Genomic DNA, 21,838 nt, shown 5'->3' with positions numbered 1-21,838 from the left:
TCCGAGGTTAGCACATGGGCAATGGCGGCTTGCGGGATTGAACACAACTCGCACCCTTTTTAAAAGAACTTTGGAGAGCGGAGATGTTTGGGGAAATTGCAAGGGCCTATGCTTATTTTGTTTGATACAATGCAAAGTCAATCTAGTGGGAAACACATATTTAGCCTACATAGAATAAGGAAATACACTATTTAAAAAGATATATCGTGACCTGCGTGTAAGTTTCATGGAATTAACTAGGAGGACGGCTGCGACCATTATTTACATTACCAGGGTGTTACCATACTTTTGTAACGTTCACATTGTAACGTTTTCACATTCGTTACACTTCCTCCAAAATTGTTACACTTCTCAAAAAAAACCGTTACACTTCTCAGAACCGTTACAATATATATATATATATATATATATATATATATATATATACATATATATATATATATATATATATACATATATATATATATATATATATATATATATATGTATATATATATATATATATATATATGTATATATATATATATATATATATATATATATATATATTGTCGGGATCCCGGCTGTTAAATGCTTCTAGCCGGAATACTGACGTTAATGTCCGGGCTTCAAGTAGTCCACGGGGTGGACAAAGAGAACTCAATCAACACAACTGTGTTTTAACCGGCCTCTAGGGGTAGGCACGATGATTTATTGGCTCGATCTCAGAAACAATGGATGGTAACAGAGTGGAATACACAGCACAACGCCTGCAGGAACTGTCGGCACCAGAAGCTCCAAACACGACACAGGCAATATGACTCACAGTTCCAATCTACGATATCCGGGAATCACTCGTTCTCTTCCGGAGTTACTCACTCTTAAAATACAGCACTATAAACGATCAGCACAACTCGGCTGTCGTGAGGCTTTAAAAAATCCCCGTTGTTCTATTTTCCACTCGACGCCTTCGAGCCACGTCCGTCGCACAAGATGGCGGCCGGCTCTCTCACCGTCCACCAATCGCGTGCCGAATCGCCACCCAATCGCGTGAGGCTGAAAGGAGGTCACGTGACGTGGTGGGCGGGGCACTAATTTGGTGAGAACAAGGTTGTTTCTCACAGTCCTCCCCACCTAAGTAAAAAACCCGTCGGATAGACGGCGTTTTGAAACCAGTATTTGTAGTAGGTGCAAATCACATGGCAATATGATGGCGGTAATCGTTAACAGGCTTATACAATGAACAAGGTTTATCCACAACACAATATTAAACACAATACACCACATTAATATCTACCCCACAAGAGTTACACTTCACACAAAGCACAATAGAGAGACAAGGGGGCCAAACTCAAGTTGGGGAAAGCGTTTACAGGAGGGAAAACGGACCGAGGAGCAAATAGCGTTTCCCGGAACTGGTTTTGGGCAAAGGTCCGACAAAATCAGCGGCAACAAACTGTAAAGGCTGACTGATCACGGGGAGGGGCTTTAGGGGTGCCTTGAAAACCTTCACTCCTTTTCCGAGTCGTTGACAAATAGGACAGCTAGCGCAATAGCGCTTGATGTCTCGCGACATGGCGGGCCATATGAACTGATTCTTGACCTTGGCTAAGGTCTTGGCAGCTCCGACATGACCCGAGGAAATATTGTCATGGGCCAATTGCATGACTGACTGACGATGCCTCCCCGGTACGACAACTCGGTGTCGAACCTTCCACGTCTGGGTGGAGGACATGTTCTTTGGGGAATACTTATGCATCAGCACACCTGCACCATTCACATAGTAGCCTGTCCGTCCCGGCTCGGAGTCTTCTCCCATTTCCCCGAGGATGGCAAGGGGGGGATCGAAGTGCTGATCCTCCACTAAACTGGTTACCGCAGACAATGCGGGAGTGACTTCCGGCCCAGAACTGAGGTCGCTAACCGCCTCGGAGGACTGATCCTCCTCCCCGGATTCGCCGACCGGCGAACACGTAGCTGGGGTCCCCGTGTTACAGGCGGGAGCGGTCCCTGAGGAGCACGGCACCTGAGGTTGGCTTGACGGGAGGCTCGGGTGGACTTCAACTGACGCAACGTCACCGTCGGGAACTGGAGTCGAGGCGCTAGGCTCCTCGGGCCAGAGTGAAGATATGTCTGACTCCGCCACTCTCTCCGCCTGTTTACTCTGGGATCTAGTGACCACCCCACAGGTCAGAGTCAATGACTCCTCCCTGGCCATGGCATCATTGACAATCAGCAAGGAGACCCCGGGTACCGGGTAGTAGGGTACCACCGCACAGGTCATTGGACCCGTAAAAAGGTCACTCCGGACCTCGAGGAGGGCAAGGGGATACCGGCCAGGAACCTGGTTAATGCCCCGAAGGATGATATACTCGCCGGTATAACGCATCTGAGAGGCCGGAACTACCCCCGCCCGGAGAACACACAGTGTCGCCCCAGTATCCCGAAGGTATTGGGCCTCAAACTTCAGCACCGAATCAGGGCCACCCACTAAGGCTGTCCCTGAATAATCCTGATACAGAGGATGAATGGAATTAGCCTCGGTGGCAGTGACCTCTGTCACCGATGCCACCGTCGTGTGCGAGGGCCCAGTTGATGACCTCCACTGACCTCCCTCCGATTTAACAGCAGGGTTGCCTCGGTAGGCCGGACTAGCTGGGTTAGAGAAGCAGCGGTCTCCACCGTGCCCCACGCGTTTGCAGAAATCGCACCAGGGCCGTGCCCTGGCCTGCAGCTCGCGACCGCCACCAGTGGAGGGCATCGGAGAACCCTTCCCCTCGATCCAGCCGCCGGGCAGACGGGGGGCGGTCTCGATCGCAGAATCCTCCGTCTTACGACGCGACTGCGTGACTTGCAACATTTTGCACGCCAAAACATGTTTATCAATAAGGTTGACGCAGTCTGACAAGGAAACAGTGTCTTTGTCGACAAGAAACAACGCTAAGTCAGGCGGAAGCTGTTGATCGATACGGTAACGCACCAGGAGTTCCGCAACCGCTGGAGGTAACTCAACCTTGCTCCCCTTGAACCATCTCTGCAGCTGTTCCAACAAGACCCGCGAATGTTCCTCATAGGTTTGACTGGACTGACGAGTCCAACTGAAAAAATTACGCCTATAAATACACGCGGACACCGCATAGGCGTTCAAAATCTCGGCCTTCAATTTCCTGTATTTGTTTGCGTCCTCGGTTGCCATCCTCGCATATACCTCCCTCGCCTTCTCAGATAGATGGCTAACAAAATGGCCGACCCACAAGCTCTCATCAATGCCACCGGAAGCCAACAACTTCTCCGCCATCTCCAGATACGCTTCTGGCTTCGTGTCTCCCGTCCAGTCCGGCAAACGAACATGAACAGTCGCATGCTCTCTCTCTGCTGCCGCATGCTCTCGGTCTTCTCGCTTAATACGCTCTGCCTCTGCCCTGTCATTCTCCCTGTTATACATGTCGAGTTGTTGAACCGGAGTCAGCCCGGTCCAGAAGGTCGAACGCATGCATTTAGTCATGATGGGATCGCTTCCTAACATATCGGGTTTAGTGACCGGGTCAAGGCTGATTGCGTCGCTCACATCGCCACCCACGTGACTGTCAACATGATCAGGTTGAACTCTCACTTCTCTGGTCGACATAGCTTGGCTACGAGTTATCATAAGACAAGGCACAAAACACTGAGTCTAAAAGGAGGCTGGATCGAAATATTTCAGCAATATCTTTCACCACATGGGACGGCAATTCACCCCGGGGAGGCAAACAATATTGGGGTGGTACACGTAATTCAAACACAACGCTCTGTTGGGGAAATACGACACGAACTACACAATATCACCAACGCACATCAAATTGCCAATGAGAAAAATGCAACGTACAAATAACTCACGTTTTTTTTGTTTTTTTTTTTTTGTCGGTTTGTTTGGAGGGATCCGGAAACTATTCACTTATCCGGTAGTGAAGTACCACACAAGATAGCGTCCTATGGTGAGAAAGTTCCTCCAAGATGGCGTCTGCTGGTGAGAAGGTTCCTCCAAGATGGCGTCTGCTGGTGAGAAGGTTCCTCCAAGATGGCGTCTGCTGGTGAGAAGGTTCCTCCAAGATGGCGTCTGCTGGTGAGAGGTTCCTCCAAGATGGCATCTGCTGGTGAGAAGGTTCCTCCAAGATGGCGTCTGCTGGTGAGAAAGTTCCTCCAAGATGGCGTCTGCTGGTGAGAAAGTTCCTCCAAGATGGCGTCTGCTGGTGAGGAAACGATGAGCAGATGCAGGAAGATGTCGTCCACTGCAGAATTCCCGTCTCAGTTCGAATGTCTCTTACTTGAATAATCCTTGGACGAGCAACCCATTTGTCGGGATCCCGGCTGTTAAATGCTTCCAGCCGGAATACTGACGTTAATGTCCGGGCTTCAAGTAGTCCACGGGGTGGACAAAGAGAACTCAATCAACACAACTGTGTTTTAACCGGCCTCTAGGGGTAGGCACGATGATTTATTGGCTCGATCTCAGAAACAATGGATGGTAACAGAGTGGAATACACAGCACAACGCCTGCAGGAACTGTCGGCACCAGAAGCTCCAAACACGACACAGGCAATATGACTCACAGTTCCAATCTACGATATCCGGGAATCACTCGTTCTCTTCCGGAGTTACTCACTCTTAAAATACAGCACTATAAACGATCAGCACAACTCGGCTGTCGTGAGGCTTAAAAAAATCCCCGTTGTTCTATTTTCCACTCGACGCCTTCGAGCCACGTCCGTCGCACAAGATGGCGGCCGGCTCTCTCACCGTCCACCAATCGCGTGCCGAATCACCACCCAATCGCGTGAGGCTGAAAGGAGGTCACGTGACGTGGTGGGCGGGGCACTAATTTGGTGAGAACAAGGTTGTTTCTCACAATATATATATATATATATATATATATATATATATATATATATATATGAACACTATACAACAACAACAACAACATGCATTTTAAGGACATTTTCCCTGCCAGAGCGGGGGTTAGCCTTGCGGTCCCCATGACAATCTTCTCCATTTTGCCCTATTTTCTGCATCTCTCCTTGTTAACCCCCTTGCCCGCATTTATTCTTCCACCATCTTTAGCCAAGTCTTTCTCGGTCTTCCCCATCCTCTACTTCCTTCGACATTCAATTCCATCACTCTTCTCAACCAGTCACTTTCATCCTTCCTCAACACATGACCAAACCATCTCAACCTGTTCCTCTTCACAGTATCAATCACAGGCTCTATTCCCATCATCTTTCGCAATTCATCATTTGTCTTCCTCTCTCAATGATACTCCGCACATCCACCGAACCATACACATTTCCACCCTTTCCAGCCTTCGTTGCTGCTCTACGTTCATTACCCATGTCTCGCTCCCATAAATAATAACACTTCTCACACATGCAGCATACACCTTTCCCTTCAGCTTCAACGACACTCCCCTCCTCATCAGCACGCCACTCAGTTCCCGAAACTTCTTCCATGCACATCTCACTCTTGCAACCGTTGCCGAGTCTGATCCACCTTCTCCATTCAGCATGTCTCCGAGGTAGCAAAATGTTTTCACACCTTCCAGCTTCACGCCATCTCCAAGATCCAACTCAACATTTCCTCCATCTGCAGCTCCCTCTGTGCACACCTTACATTTGAATGTAGCTGCCACTGGTTAATGACCCTCTCAGACCACTACATTTTTGATGAACCCACTCAGCGCACATTGTACATTGAATGGAGTTCACTCCGACACCCTTCCTGCACACAGCACATGGCCACTTCCCAGTTCTTTCCACCTCACCACATGCTTTACCACTTGCCATCACCTTCATCTTTCCTATATTCACCTTCAGACCTTTTGTCTCCATACATTCCTTCCACTTGTTCATCTTTTCCTTCAGTCCATCCATACTCTCCGCAATCAACACCAGATCATCTGCATACAACAACTCCTACGGTAAACCCTCCGTTACGTTCTGAGCCAGCACCTCCATCACAGCTACAAATAGTAGTAGACTTAGTACTGACCCCTGATGCACTCCGACCTTCACCTCAAACTCACCACTGTTCCCGTCCTTCGTCCTTACAGCTGTGCGCGCTCTTTTGTACATTGCCATCACTACTCTGATCAACCATTCCTCCACTCCTAACTTCCTCAATGCCCATGTCAATACTTCGCGTGGAACCCTATCGAATGCTTTCTCCGGATCAACAAACCCAGGAAACAACTTCTTCCTCTCCTCCATGTACTTCTCCTGCAACTGCCTCACAATAAAGAGCGCATCTGTCGTTCCTCTTCCTGGCATAAATCCAAACTGCATTTCGTCGATCTTCACCTTCTTCCTTATCCTCCTCTCCAACACCCTTTCCAATACCTTCATTCCATGCTCCAATAACTTTGTCGCTCGGTACGAGCCACACTCCAGAGGGTCACGTTTCCCCTTGTATGGAGGGAAGAGGGTACTCAGTTCCCAATCCACTGGAATGCGGCCTTCTTTCACCACCAGATTACAGATCTCTGTCATTCTCTTCACACCCCAACTTCCTGCTGCCTTCAACATATCTCCCACAACTCCCGTCGGCCCTCCCGCTTTTCTACTCTTCATTGCTTTTATCACTTCCTCAACTTCCTTCTCAGTTGTCTTCTCTGCCGGTCCTAAAACTGGGTTACTCTCTATGTTGCCATCCCATTCATTCTCTGTATTCAACAGCATTTCCATATATCTTTTCCATCTTCCTTTAATTCCAACTGGGTCCACAACGATTTGTCCCACTTCATCCTTCAAGCAACTCACTCCCATCACATCACACCTCTCTTTCGCTATCTGCTTTGCAATCCTGAATACCGCTCTCTGACCCTCTTCCGAATCCAAGCTTTCTCCGAACATTTTCATGCATGCCTCCTGCGCCTTTGCTACCTCTTTCTTTGCAGCCTTCTTGGCTGCCTTATAACTTTCATGCTCTGCCTTTTCTGCTCCCGTACCCTTCGCCTTCTGCCACTCCTTGAACTTCTTCCTCTTCTCGTCAATCCTGTTTCCAACTTCCTCATCCCACCACCATGTTTCCGAGTGCCTCGGTGGTCCTTTTGTCCATCCACATACCTCACCAACTGCTCCCAACAGACTATCTTTCATTGACATCCAACCATGTTCAAGCTCAACCACATCATCCTCTACCGTACTCAGCCTCTCTTTTAATGCCTGCCTTACTGTCACCTCTTTCAACCTCCACACCTTCAATCTCGGGTGGTACTTCACCCACCGAGCTCTCCTTGCACCTTTCACCCTTATGTCGCAGACAACCAAGTGGTGCTGTGAAACAGCCTCCTCCCCCGGGATCACCTTGGTGTCCCGGAGGTGCCCCCTATCTCGCCTACGCACCATCAGGTAGTCAACGGTTGTCGTCGACCCACCTGACATGTATGTAACAAGCTTATTATCCTCTTTCTGGAACTAAGTATTACAAATCAACAAATCAGCTCCATCAGCAAACTCCAAAATCCTTTCACCTTCTCCATTTCTCACACGATATCCGTAACCCCCATGAACTCCCTCAAAACCGTCCATACTCCTTCCCACATGTCCATTTAGGTCTCCTCCTACCACAACAACTTCCTCATCTTTCACGTTTTCCATCAGCTTCTCTATCGCACACCAGAACTTGTCCTTGTCTTCATCGCTCCGACCAACCTGCGGAGCATATCCCGAGATGACGTTCACCAAGAGCTTTCCAATCATCATTTTCACCATCATCAACCTATCACTCACTCCAGTCACACTCACCACACTGTCTACAAACTCCTCAGAAAACAGGACACCAACACCATTCACGCCCTCCGGGCACCCTTGCCACACAAACTTGTTTTTCTGCCCCTGCCTACCGTTCACCATTCTCACACCACTTACCTTCCATCTCGTCTCTTGCACACAACATATGTCCACTCTTCTTCTGATCAATACTTCCACCACTTCTCCTGATCTCCCTGTCATTGTCCCTACATTCCATGTCCCAAACCTCAGAAACCGATCTCCACTTCGGGCTGTACCCTGCCCATATGTCGTTGTAATTGTCATGGTTCTCTTTTTGAGGCAATGTTTTTATGGCCGGATGCCTTTCCTGACGCCAACCCTCTTAGTCGCCTCTTATGACACACAGGGATACAGTGTACCTATTCTAACCAGGGTATATGAACACTATAGTATTCGTTTGTGATTAGAACAAGTCAGGAGATGACGATGGTTCACGAGCGAGCGGTATTCAATGAAAAAGGACGGACTATAACCGAAACAGGCCTGGACAGACCAGGCCCGGAAATGTCAAAACGAAGGTTACTGACCTTGAAATGAGATAGAAAATAATGTTTAATCAGTTATGGGGTTAGTTAGCTACACAATACCGAAAATTCGGTGAAACATGAAATGAAAATAAAGAAATAAATGAATAAATAAACAAAATGAAAAAAAAGAAGTAAAATCGAGCTCCGTGGGGCTGGACACATGACATTCGCCTAACCAAATATCGAAACCTCTGTCAGATTCCACTAAACCCCTTGGAGAGGATGTCGCTTGAACTCGATTACCCCCTAAAAAATCTTTTTCGGGCGTGGCTCCGCCCACAATGGGCACAATACGCCCACTCTAGGCAGGACACAACTGGATCATATTAACCTACCACCCAAGTTTCATCAAGATCAGATGATATCATCGGGTAGTTATGGTGCGGACAGACAGACATACACATAGACGCACACACATGACGAATATAGTGGTCACTTGATAACTCGTGAACCAATAATGAATGATGCTGTTTGGAATTAAAATATAATGAACGTGCTGTCAATGTCTGACGTTCGACTGAAGGTGGCACAGGAATGTGGAATTTATTGGTTCATCGTTTGCCATTTCCCATTTTTATACCCAAGTCATTCACGAACCGGCTGTCCATTTCTGAAATCAAAATAATGTAATACTTTATTGTAATACATTATTTACTAATTGCTACCAGCCATCCCCACCCAGGTAATACTATCCTCTTCAACTAAAGTATCACACAAGCATGGCTACGTTGCTGTTCGAATATCGGTCTTGATGCCCTCTATTACACCTCACTCTTCGACGGACCTCGATGCCACTTTGACGAACCTCTTCGACAAAAAAAGGAGCTTTGAAAAATAACCATGTTATCTCGTTATCCTCAAAAGCTAATGTTGCAAGATAGCTTCTCTGAAACAAGGGATTCCATCGTCATTAAAAGATAATATGATAATTATCTTTTAACGACAGCAACATCACACTGAGTAAGAGACCATATATTGCCTAAAACATCTCAAGTATGTCGGGGTTAGGGGAGGATTTGGTGGGGAGGGCAGGGAGTGGAAACCTGCACTTGTTCCATCAACCTGGACTTGGATCATGAAAAGAAAAAGTTTGCATACCAGTAAAAAAAAATAAAAAAAATCTTTGCACAATTTGACTGCAACCATGTTTTGTAAGTAATGCCAATTTAAAAGCTATCTTATACATTAACTTTATACCAAGCATAACCCTAACGCCAAAGTGAGGACCAAATGGAGGTTTTACAATGTCAGATTTTCCAAATACTTTAGCAAGTCACACAAAAATGTTTTTTTTTACTTCATCAAGAGCTCAAAATGTTTTTCACAGGAACCACAATGAAATCTGTACAGTTTATGAGCTGGGTTTACAGGTCTGACCTTGAGCAATGAACATCGTAAATCCACCCTGGCGATTGCCACCAGCTGGCACTGCAGATTCAGGAAGGAGTGAGGCTTGACGTCCATCAAACCTCTTGTGAGTGACGTGGAATAGGTCTGAAGCATCCACGAGCGCAACTTTGAAACTTCCTCTTTTTCTTGTTCGGCATCAAAGCTGAAGGAGAGACTGGTTGATTTTGGAACAATGGGTGCACCCACTGTTCCATCAAATACCAACGCAGAGAATCCTGGCATCTGAGTACCCTGCAAAGAACTGCAGTAGGTTTGGACCTGCAAACAAACAAGAAAACGTGATTTTCATTTTTTGTCTTTTCTTGCACCCGATGCATTAGAGGAAGCATAACGTCACGACGCTCCATCATTCAATGACAGCTTTAGAATGCCTTTTTTTTTTCCCAGGAAGGCCTGTTTCGTTTATCGATCCTGATTTTGACCTACCTGAATATCTTCTGGTCTACCTTTCCCCATGATCAAGTACATTTGCAAACAAAACGACAAATTAAGACGCGCAGCGTCAAAATGGCGTGAGCCGGGCAAAGGTCGGTATAATAACATTCCATCAAATTAGTAATTAAATTTCCAACTGGAGTAATTAAATTTCCAAGTGAAAGATAATTATTATTTTTTCACTGATCACATGATCAAATAAAATATACACAACAACAACAGGCATTTTAAGGCCATTTTCCCTGCAAGAGCGGGGGTTAGCCTTGCGGTCCCCAAGACAATCTTCTCCATTTTGCCCTATTTCTGCATCACTAACACTATTTCACTATTTCTACATCACATTTCTCCTAGCAGGAGATCAAATAAAATATGCAATAATAAAATCTAATTTTCAAAAATTATTTGATGTTTAATTTGCATGTCTATCCACCACACCCTCAGGAGTACCTCTGGCTACGGCTTCCCCTCCGCTCCCACCTTTTGTTCACATGTGTCTACTTATTCAAATTACGAATCCGATCCAGGAATCCTATCCTGAGAATCCAAAGAATCCTATCCCGATGACTTTTTTTGATCTTTGTTTATTCGGGTTCCTTCCGACGACTCCAATGCAATGTTTAGTCTTTCATCGCATGAAATAAAGTTGGCTTTCAAGAATTTTAACAATCACTAAATGAGGGCATTTCAAGAATATGAACATCAGGGAAATTCAGAGGAACGTTGGATAATGCAAATAGGTTTTTGAAAGATGTCTAAAAAAGCAAAATATTTTTTAGCAGGTGGTGTTGCTTATATGGAAAAGCTTGATAAGTGACGAGTGGTATAACAAATCACCATTCGTGGTCCAGGATCAAGGCCTGTGAAACAAAGGCCTTGCTCAACCCACACCACATAGAAGGTTTGATGGCATATTCTGTTCGGGCGACCCTTCTGGAACACCTCTTGGGTGGGTGGCACTCCAGATTGGAGTATTACTTTTTTTCTACAGGCCAATATCTGTGGTGCGGGTCAGCCCTCAAAAGGTGTCTGTAATGGGGGCTGTGATGTCATACTGGTGGTATTTAATACAGTTGGACCCCACTATTCACGGGGGATACGTTCCTGGAAAATCCACGAATAGCAGGGCATTGTTTCAATGGAAAAAGGGGGGATTGGTTCCCGAGTCACGAAAATCCGCGAATAGAGAGGACCAAACCGCGAACGACGAGGCAAAATCCACGAATGGTGACGCAAATGCCGAGAACGTCGCCGATAATCCGCAAAGGTCGTTGAACGTCCCGGAAATGGCCAGACAAAACCCGCGAATGTCGGCAATAATCCACGAATGTCGATGAAAATCCGCGAATGAATGCCGTGCCATTGTTTCAATGGGGGAAAAGGGAGACAGGTAATCACACCAATAGATACTATGGAGAGTTTTCATTCTGTACAGTAACGCGCAGGGATGACATGTTATGCAGCTGGTGGAATATCCTGTGAAACATTGTTTACCTGTGAATGGTGGAATATCACGTGAAGCTATTGTTACGGATTCGTCACTTCCGTTGTTGTGGTTTTCATCCACTGTAAACATTTTTGATTCCATGTACTATTATTGTTGTCGTTTAAGGGAGATAGAGGTTACTATTTTCAAAAGGTAAAAAAGTCAATGTTTTAAATGAAACCGGAACCGGACGACGACGAAGAGGGAGAAGAGGAAGAGAAGGCGGAGCGAGTGAGTCGGGGAAGAAGCCTAGCTGCTTCGAGGTCTGGAGCAAACGTTGACGAACGGAGGTCACTAGCGAACTTCGAGTTTCCCGGGAAAGGGATTCTTGCGACAGAGTTGTTATCGCTGTGACAGATCAACCTGAGTGTCAGGTTTTGGCCGTTGATTCAGAGGAGAATCATCGTCGTGCCGTTACGCCTCGAGAACGGGCCGTCGGCCATTTTGACTCGTGCGCTTTGCGCATCGCGCAAGGTTTTTCACTTCGCTTCAAGCATTTTCACCGCATCCAGACGTTTATCTGGTGTGTGTGTGTGTAACGTGGATTTCGAAGGTAAATCTGCGGTTCGCCGATTTGGAGCCGTGAAACGTCCAGGGTGTGATTTCCCAGTCGCCTGGAGGGCGCCTTTGGATTTCCCCGTCGCCTTGAGGGCACCTTTGCGCAGCTTTGGCCATGTGACTGTGACTGTCATCCGAACGCGATTCTGGTCTCGATTGGACATCGTTCTGACGATCGCTGGAGCAGATCGACTTGGGCTTGATGCCGGAATAGAGACATTGGGGAATGTTCTTATTTTCGCTCACTTGGAGCACAGTGAGTTATATTGTACGAACCTGATGGTACCATCATAGGAAATATATATTGGTTGTACAATTGATTACTATTGTTGTTGTACTGTTATTCTTGTGCGATTTTAATACAATATTTGTTTGTTGGTAACAATTGGTGTGGCTTCACCATTGATCTTTGACATACAGAATAACACATTTTTCTGCCGTGACTCCTCTCGGGGCTCGGAGGTACACCGTGACCGGGGGTTGGGGAGGAGCACGTAACACTATTCACAGTGTGAATGATGGGATATCCCACGAAAGCCGTGAAAACACGAAAAACACGGCAGCGAACACAGGAGCAGGTCATGCTGGCACCTCGTAGAAGATTTTTTTGCATATGTCCAGATGCTTTATGCATGACTGGTGAAAGATGGGTTTTATAAATACCGTATGTCAAGCTAACGGCTCGTGAAATTATTTTTTGCGCCCCTGAAAAACCGCGAATTTGCGGAACACGGCCACGAATAGAAAAAAACCCACGAATTTGCGGGATAACTTTCCACGAATAGAGAAACGGGTCGCATTTTATCACCTGCGAATATGCGGAACCCGCAAATAGCGGAACCGCGAATAGCGGAACCGCAAATAGCGGAACCAAGAATAGTGGAACCAAGAATAGCGGAACCAAGAATAGCGGAACCGCGAAAAGCGGACCCACGAATAGCGGAACCACGAATAGCGGAACCACGAATAGCGGAACCGCGAATAGCGGAACCGCGAATAGCGGAACCGTGAATAGCGGAACCGTGAATAGCGGAACCGCGAATAGCGGAAACGCGAATAGCGGACCACGAATAGCGGAACCACGAATAGCGGAACCACGAATAGCGGAACCGCGAATAGAGGAATCACGAATAGTGGAACTGCGAATAGTGGGGTCGACTGTACAATGTTTTTTTGCAATAATCCTGTCAAGTCAGCTTGTGGGCTCTCACTCCATGATTGTAAGATTTTCCATGAAGGGTACAAGTTGTTGTATTGCTACCAGAGACGCCAGATTCTATCAGAAGATCTTCTATTCTCAAGTTTTCGTACTTTTTACCCAGAAGTGCAAGGAGATTCAGAGCGATGTGAAATCCTCCATGCGGATGACAGTATCTGAGAACTCGTCTGGCACGCTCCACTAGATCTCCTTGGCCTTTACATAGATGGCAAGGTCAAATGTGAGAACGGTCATCTTTTGGAGGCTTGCCATAATTTTCATGTAGTCTTCATCATTGTATAGATCGTACTATATTCAGTGGGAGAACCTTCAACCACTGGGCAATAACCCACAACAGAGATGCACGGCCTGGCAAATGAAACCATTGCATGGAGACCACTCCAACTAGACATGCGCTGTTGGCTGGGATCTATCAGCTGGCTTGCCAGGATGTTTACGTCGAGTAATTTAGTTGGTCTGCCTGATGATTCTAAGTGCTCTAAACACTGTAACCAGTCTTTACATGCCTTGCCAACAAAGTTTGAAATTCTGGGCCTTTTGCCATCGAGTGCTGAACTCGTGCATAGCTTGCATCATCATTGCACTATTGAGAGATGCGTTTCTCTGAGAATGGTCAGATAATGGTGTGCGCTCTGGTAGAGGACCAAATAGTCCACGGTGGTGCAACACAACAGTAGTGGCATGTTTTTCCCATCTAGTCTCCTCATTGATATTGTTACTGTCACCAGCCATCTGAATGAAGGCACCAGGAGAGATGAAAAGATGGAATTACAACCCCTTATTCTTCCAACTTCACTAGAATCTCCTTTACTAGCCCAGTATTAATGACCTCTACCTCATCGGCCTTGAATGCCTTGCCAGCTTCTAATTCAGGTTTAACATTGTTAACTAGTTCATCAAAAGCACTCTCATATTTGTCTTCATATTTACTGTCCTTAAAAGCTCAATACTTGTCTTGCTGGTGTCGTTTGAAAAGCTACTTAGTGATATTTGGCTTCTGCAGCCACAAGGTCATTGCTCGCACCACGTAGCACATGCAGTATATCCTCATCAACTTGAGCTTCTGCTGCATGCTCAATTGACTGACATACTTCAAATGCGCTAACATTGAGCATTTGCGTCACTTTTTGTCGGACGTATTTTTGCAGAACAGGCACCCGGGCCATGACAGTTGACATTATAGAACTGTCCATGACAATTGACTGAGATCTCAGTCGTCTCCCTGGGCTGGCTTGCATCTGTCATGTCAGATCCTGATGCTTCCAAATGAGAAGGAGATGGCCGACATCTCTTCTGAATGAGATTCAGATTGTGCTTGCTAGTGCACATCTTGTAGCAATTTGAATGCCAGTATACATCTGTAGTTTTCAGAGTCTCTATGGAAGATGTTTTTGCATTTCGAAGAACCGCCTCCGTATCTTCTTGACAAATAACACATTTTTCGTAGTTTGTTCTCTTCCTTCATCTCATCAGTGGCAGAACAAGCAAGATACAGCAAGTGTTGCTGGCTTCATCCTCTGAGTCTCGACGAGATATGTGTGTGTGTGTGTGTGTATGTGTATGTATATATATATATATATATATATATATATATATATATATATATACTGAAACGCAAAAGCAACTTACCACCTTTGAAACCTTTAAATATCAACAATAACACTGCGTGTAGTAAATGTGTGAACTTATTTGTGGACAATAGTGTCCTCACTGTCAGACAAAATGGTCACGGATGGTCACTTGAACCTTCAATGGTCACTTCATAGCACAGCTGTTGAACAGCCGTTTTGACTGTCAGTGATTAGCCAAGGGGTACGGGATGATTTTAATGAGCTGCACGTGATGTCTTGATATTGGCTTTAAAAAGGCCAGTGCAAAATGGGCATTTCAATCAACATGCCACGATTGTCAAGGGATAAACGGCAGCGTGCCCTGGGCATGCTGCAAGGCGGACTGAGCTACCGTGAGGTGGCACGTCGCCTTGGCTGTTCACACCAGACGATATCGGCCCTGGTGGACAGAGACACCCTCCACAACTCTGCAGATGTCAGACCTCGATCAGGGAGGCCAATAGTCACCACTGCAAGGCAGGACAGGCAGATGGTCCGAAGTCACCTGCGGGATCGATTCCGTCCAGCATCCCGCACTGCGGCAGAAACTCCGGGGCATGCAAACCACGGATCTCCAATGATACTGCACGAAGACGACTGCATGACTATGGTCTGACTGCCAGAAGACCATACAGAGGCCCCGTGATGATGGCTGCCCATCGCCGCAACCGACAGAGATGGTGCCAGCAGCATCAGCGGTGGACCTTGGCGCAGTGGAACGAGGTCGCTTTCAGCGATGAGTCAAGGTTCTGTGTGGACAGTCCTGATGGGAGTGAGCGTGTCTGGAGAAGAACTGGCGAGCGATATGCCGATTGTTGCGTGCGTCAAGCCAACAGGTGGGGTGGCCCAAGTGTGATGGTGTGGGCCGCCATATCAGGCCGGTACAGGACGCCACTGGTGGTTGTGGATGGGAATCTTAACACCCAGCGGTATGTGGATAGCATCCTGCGACCTCATCTCCTGCCATTCCTGCTAGACCACCCAGAACTGAGAACCTTTCAGCATGACAACGCTCGTCCCCATGCTGCTCGCTTTACCACTGCATTTCTCCAAGGCGAGAACATCAACACCATGCAGTGGCCTGCGTTCTCCCCTGACCTGAATCCCATAGAGCACCTGTGGGATGAGCTTGGGAGACACGTAGTTGGCAGGGCTAGGACATGGGCAGAGCTGCTTCAGACATTGAGGACTGAGTGGGACAGAATCCAGCAGCAATCCATCCAAAGACTGGTAGGCAGTATACGCCGATGATGCACTGCCTGTATCCAAAACAATGGTGGCCACACACGCTATTGAAAGGGGACTGACATTGCACCCTGTGCTGTTCTGTACTGTAGAACAAACTGATGAAATGGTGTATCTTGGTCAAAAACTTGACATGTCATCAATAAAATGCCAATGTTTCAATTAGCAATTGTTGGTTTGTTTTATTTTGAACTGTTACAATTTTATTACATTTCAAACAAGTGATAAGTTTCTTTTGCGTTTTCGGTCTTTTTGAAGTTGGTCAAAATGGTCAAATGTTTTGGTCAAAATGCCCATTTTGCACTGGCCTTTTTAAAGCCAATATCAAGACATCACGTGCAGCTCATTAAAATCATCCCGTACCCCTTGGCTAATCACTGACAGTCAAAACGGCTGTTCAACAGCTGTGCTATGAAGTGACCATTGAAGGTTCAAGTGACCATCCATGACCGTTTTGTCTGACAGTGAGGACACTATTGTCCACAAATAAGTTCACACATTTACTACACGCAGTGTTATTGTTGATATTTAAAGGTTTCAAAGGTGGTAAGTTTCTTTTGCGTTTCAGTATATATATACATACATATATATATATATATATATATATATATATATATATATATATATATATATATATATATATATATATATATGTATATATATATATATACTGTATATATATGTATATATGTATATATATATATATATATATATATATGTATATATGTATATATGTATATATGTATATATGTATATATATATACATGTATATATATATATATACACATATATATATACACATATATGTATATATATATATATATATACTGTATATATATATATATATATATATATATATATATATATATATATATATATATATATATAACTGTAAGAAATAGTAGAAACTCCAAAGTACGAGCAGGGCGTCTCATTTGTATTGAATATATAATCGTTAGATTAAATAAGACGCGGACGTAGCTTCAGGACGTCGATCTTTAATTGTCGACAAGCTTTCGACCAACAAAGGTCTTCTTCTGAGTCAGCCCCAAGTTCAACGGAAGTCTGTGCTATGAAGTGACCATTGAAGGTTCAAGTGACCATCCATGACCGTTTTGTCTGACAGTGAGGACACTATTGTCCACAAATAAGTTCACACATTTACTACACGCAGTGTTATTGTTGATATTTAAAGGTTTCAAAGGTGGTAAGTTTCTTTTGCGTTTCAGTATATATATACATATATATATATATATATATATATATATATATATATATATATATATATATATATATATGTATATATGTATATATATATATATACTGTGCTATATATATATATATATATATATATATATATATATATATATATATATATATATATATATCCACATACATATACTACATGCGAAATTTGCATTTATGTTTATTTAAATTATACAATGGACTACAAAATGTAAATGTTTCATGATATTTGTTGTATTATATCACCTTTATCTCTCAATATTGTTGAAATGAAGATCCAACAGCTGTTTGGTGAAATATGTTGAAAAAGTCAAAACTTTACACGGGGTGTACTTACTTTTTCACGTGACTGTATATATATACAGTGAAACCTTGACTTACGAGTTTAATTCGTTCTGTGACCGAGCTCGTAACTCAATTTGCTCGTTTCTCAAATTAAATTTCCCCATTAAAATGAATTGAAATGCTATTAATCCGTTCCAGCCCGCCAAAAACCACACCAATTTTTAAAAAAATATACAGTATATATAAAAATATCTCGCGCTTTATATTTCACCTGTATGCAGCATACAAGTTGGCAGGATGGCCTGGACTGGAGGTACGCACACTTGACTCTAAACTGTCCAGCCTGGGTTTGAATCCCGACCCAGCTATAACCTGTCATGGGTGAATCACAGGCAGGGTGATTCATCAATGTGTGTACCGCTAAACTGGGCGCCCCGTTTGCGTCCCATTAGTTGTTGGATGTTAAGGATCTCACCGTGTTTTCCACAAAGAGAAGGCGAGCTATCGCCGGCACTCTGAACAAGTTGTGGCCTGGCATGCTCTTCTCCTCTGCCGTTATATACGTCCTCCTCGGCATCTTTTTCCAGAAGAGCCCTGTCTCGTCACAGTTGAAGATTTGCTGGGGGATGTATCGTTCGGCTTCTATCAGTTCGGCAAAAGTTATAATAAAATCTTCAGCTGCCTTCACATCCGCCTCACCAAGTCGACAACACGCACACCTCGCTCATGTTTTTCGACGATTGCGTGTTTTATATCCAAGCACATCATCCTCTTCTTCTTCTCAGTACTGCCCTTGGCACTCAATTTCTTAGGACCCATGGTTAAAACTAAGAAATTTTCCAAAATAACCAAAATGCGAAAACAAAGCAGCAGCGATATACGGCAGAGATGCTTGCACGGCAAGATAACCACGTGACTGGAACCCACTTGGTGGCGGGTGGCGTAAGCTCCAAAATAACCAACATGCGAAAACAAAGCAGCAGCTATATATGGCAGAGATGCTTGCACGGCAAGATAACCACGTGACCGGAACCCACTTGGTGGCGGGTGGCGTAAGCTCCAAAATAACCAACATGCGAAAACAAAGCAGCAGCTATATACGGCAGAGATGCCTGCACGGCAAGATAACCACGTGACCGGAACCCACTTGGTGGCGGGTGGCGTAAGCTCCAAAATAACCAACATGCGAAAACAAAGCACAGCGATATACGGCAGAGATGCCTGCACGGCAAGATAACCACGTGACTGGAACCCACCTAGTGGCGGGTGGCGTAAGCTCGTAACTCAGATCTCGGCTCGCATCTCAAAGCAATAAACCGCCCGAGCGACGGCTCGTATCTCGGAAAACTCGTAAGTTGGTGCACTCGTAAGTCAAGGTTTCACTGTATATATATATAATGGAGTAAGTGTTTGTGATTATGTATGTATATATATGTACAGTATGTCCGCTCTTCACCCATTGGTAGGACAGCTGACTTGATGCCACCCACAATTGCAACCTGATATACTTAACCTAAAGTACCCAGAGGACCCAAAAGACCCCCCCAACCTCCCGAGGACCCAAAAGACTGAGAAGACCCCGAGGACCCGAAACACCCCAAGACCCAAAATACCCCAAGGACCCTAAATATCCCAAAAGATCCCGAGGACCCAAAGGACCCAAAAGACCAAAAATAAAAACCTGCCACCCATGACAAATATTGACTCGTTAAAAATAATAATACCACAATCTGGTTTGACACCCACCCTAAACATGTTCTAGAAGGGTTGCCCTAACAGAAAATGCAGTCAAACCTTGTATGTGATGTGAGATGAGTGAACACCTATTTCTAAGGCCTTTACAGGAAATAGCTCCTGGACTATCGAGAAAGTTTATAGAAGCAGCGCATTTGCATCTAATTGCAAAGTTTTTCCTTTCATTAACCAATTATAGAGAAGGTGATCTTGGACACGCGCACACGCACACGCACACACACACTCACATACACACACACACACACACACTTTCCCTGGAAGCATTAGCGGTGATGCACTAATACCCTTTCCTGGACTCGTGAATCGGTTCTGGCATGCCAAGCAATTCGAAAACTATGGGAAGGCAATTTAGCTTCATCAGCAGCAATGAATGATCACATGAGCAACTCAAGGTGACAAATTTCAGCAAATGCAACTTAAACAATACCCTTGCTTCACAGCTTTACTTGGATAAACCAGTGCGTGGCATTAATGAGCACCTAATTCGCCAGAGGAAGCCATTTCTCATGGAATCTTGGGGGAAATATCAATAAGGAGAGGCCTTGTTCATTACTTGCTTCATCGTTTATTCGAAAATAATTATCAAAACCAGGAAAAGTTTCCGACAAACCGTTTCCTTCCATACAAGCGGCACAAGCTTTCAATGGAAGGTTTACTCCGTGAAGGCCGCACTCGCCACAACTCAAGCTGTATAAACTTGCAGGTTGCTGCAAATTTTACTTTCCTGCAGCATTATCTACCTCTGGTAGTTTGGAGAGTCAGTTGATGCAATAATGCTTCAGAAAATGAAAACAGACATTACTTTAAAAATAAAAACACCAATTTGTACAAAATGGATCCTATTTGAGCTGACGTCATCAGAATTCCTGTTTAAGTTTTTACAACAGACTGGTGAGTTTTGAGGACTATTACAAATGGACCATACATCCTCAGACTTAGACACGAGAAAGGATTTGCATCGATAGGGTGAGGGAAATCATTTACATTAGTAATTTCTCAACCTTCATCTCAAAGCTGCTTCACAAAATAAGGATGATGAAACAGGAAGATGAGGCAACACATTGTAACTGTTTGCAGTGATGCCATCTTGCCCTGCATGCTTTGCTGTGTGCCCGTTTTATGAAAATATGTTGTGAAAATAACATGTCGGACTTTTACACTATATTTGACCAACTGGTCGAAATGAGCTGCATCTACCAAAGGAAGCTCGTTGCCATTTCCCAACCGTCTCGAGCAGTTCAATAACGAAAACATTGATAAGTGTTAAAAAAAAAATACAATCCAGGTCGCAGTTAGGGGAATTGATTAAAGGTGAGAGAGGATAGATTGCTTCTGTCAATTGCAGGTGTGAGATGCAATTGGGCTAGAGAGCGCATGAGCGCGCACGCATGCACGCACGCACGCACACACGCACGCACACACTTTGCCTCCTCACACATTGCTATACCAATATTGTTCACCTTTCATAGGTTTCAAATGGTTTAATTTATAACACAGACAGACAGACAAAGACACAGAAAGAGAGATTTTGAGATCATGGCAATGTTCACATACTGATCATTCTCTACGTTTATTTTTATTGTAATCATTCTCATTCATTTGTACATTCATGAGCCAAATCAATTTACCATGCCGTTGTTCAGTTAGCTCAGACATAACTGAAGATTTATGATAATGAGGATGCAAGTCCCCAGAGGACACAGCCTGTAACTGCACCTTTAAAATGGGAATTGTAGATTTTACATTGATAAAATATTTTTACATTGAAAAAAAGGAGAAAAAAAAATCAGAACAAAACAGTGTGTGTGTGTCTCCTCCATAACTCCAAATCCATGAAATCTAGCGGCCGAAAACCTTGTATGCATACTTATCGATTTTCACTGGAGTGCATGCATAACAACTGGGTGTTTGGGTGCGTTTAAATGGCTTTTGAAGATCATTTATGCTAAAATTTATACCAATACTAGAAACAGGCTTACCTTTGGTCAGCCTGCATTCAGGTTGCTCGCCCCAGGGTCTTAATTCCACCATTTTGTCCACTCAGGTCAAATATGCCTTGCCTCAGCACGGTTTTTGTGCAATAAAGCTTCATATACACAAATTGTAATATCACTGATCTTCATACATACAAATCGCTGTATTCCTGTGCAAGTCACAATGTTTATAAACGCCAGTGTTCATGCCTTTATTTAATCTCCATACACGTTTTACATCTAACATGTGATAAGCTTGATAATCTCTTCATCTGAACGCAATTTCAAAATTTAACTCCAGAATTGAATTCA

The 21,838-nt window shown here is 44.6% G+C and overlaps 1 protein-coding gene across 2 annotated transcripts in view; it reads right to left on the bottom strand.

The window, feature by feature from the left end:
• POT1 (protection of telomeres 1) overlaps positions 1-21,838 on the bottom strand; it is a 159,782-nt gene that overhangs the window by 56,202 nt on the left and 81,742 nt on the right. For both annotated transcript variants that reach the window (XM_068131538.2, XM_078786863.1), the window contains exon 9: positions 9,686-9,976. In XM_068131538.2, coding sequence (XP_067987639.2) covers positions 9,686-9,976 — 291 coding nt within the window. The remainder of the gene's footprint in view (positions 1-9,685; positions 9,977-21,838) is intronic.

The sequence above is a fragment of the Myxine glutinosa genome, chromosome 11, assembly GCF_964187855.1.
Source record: "Myxine glutinosa chromosome 11, kmMyxGlut1.1, whole genome shotgun sequence".
Classification (NCBI taxonomy): Eukaryota; Metazoa; Chordata; class Myxini; order Myxiniformes; family Myxinidae; genus Myxine; species Myxine glutinosa.
The sequence above is the reverse complement of the archived record's forward strand: the minus strand, read 5'-3'. Positions and strand labels throughout refer to the sequence as shown.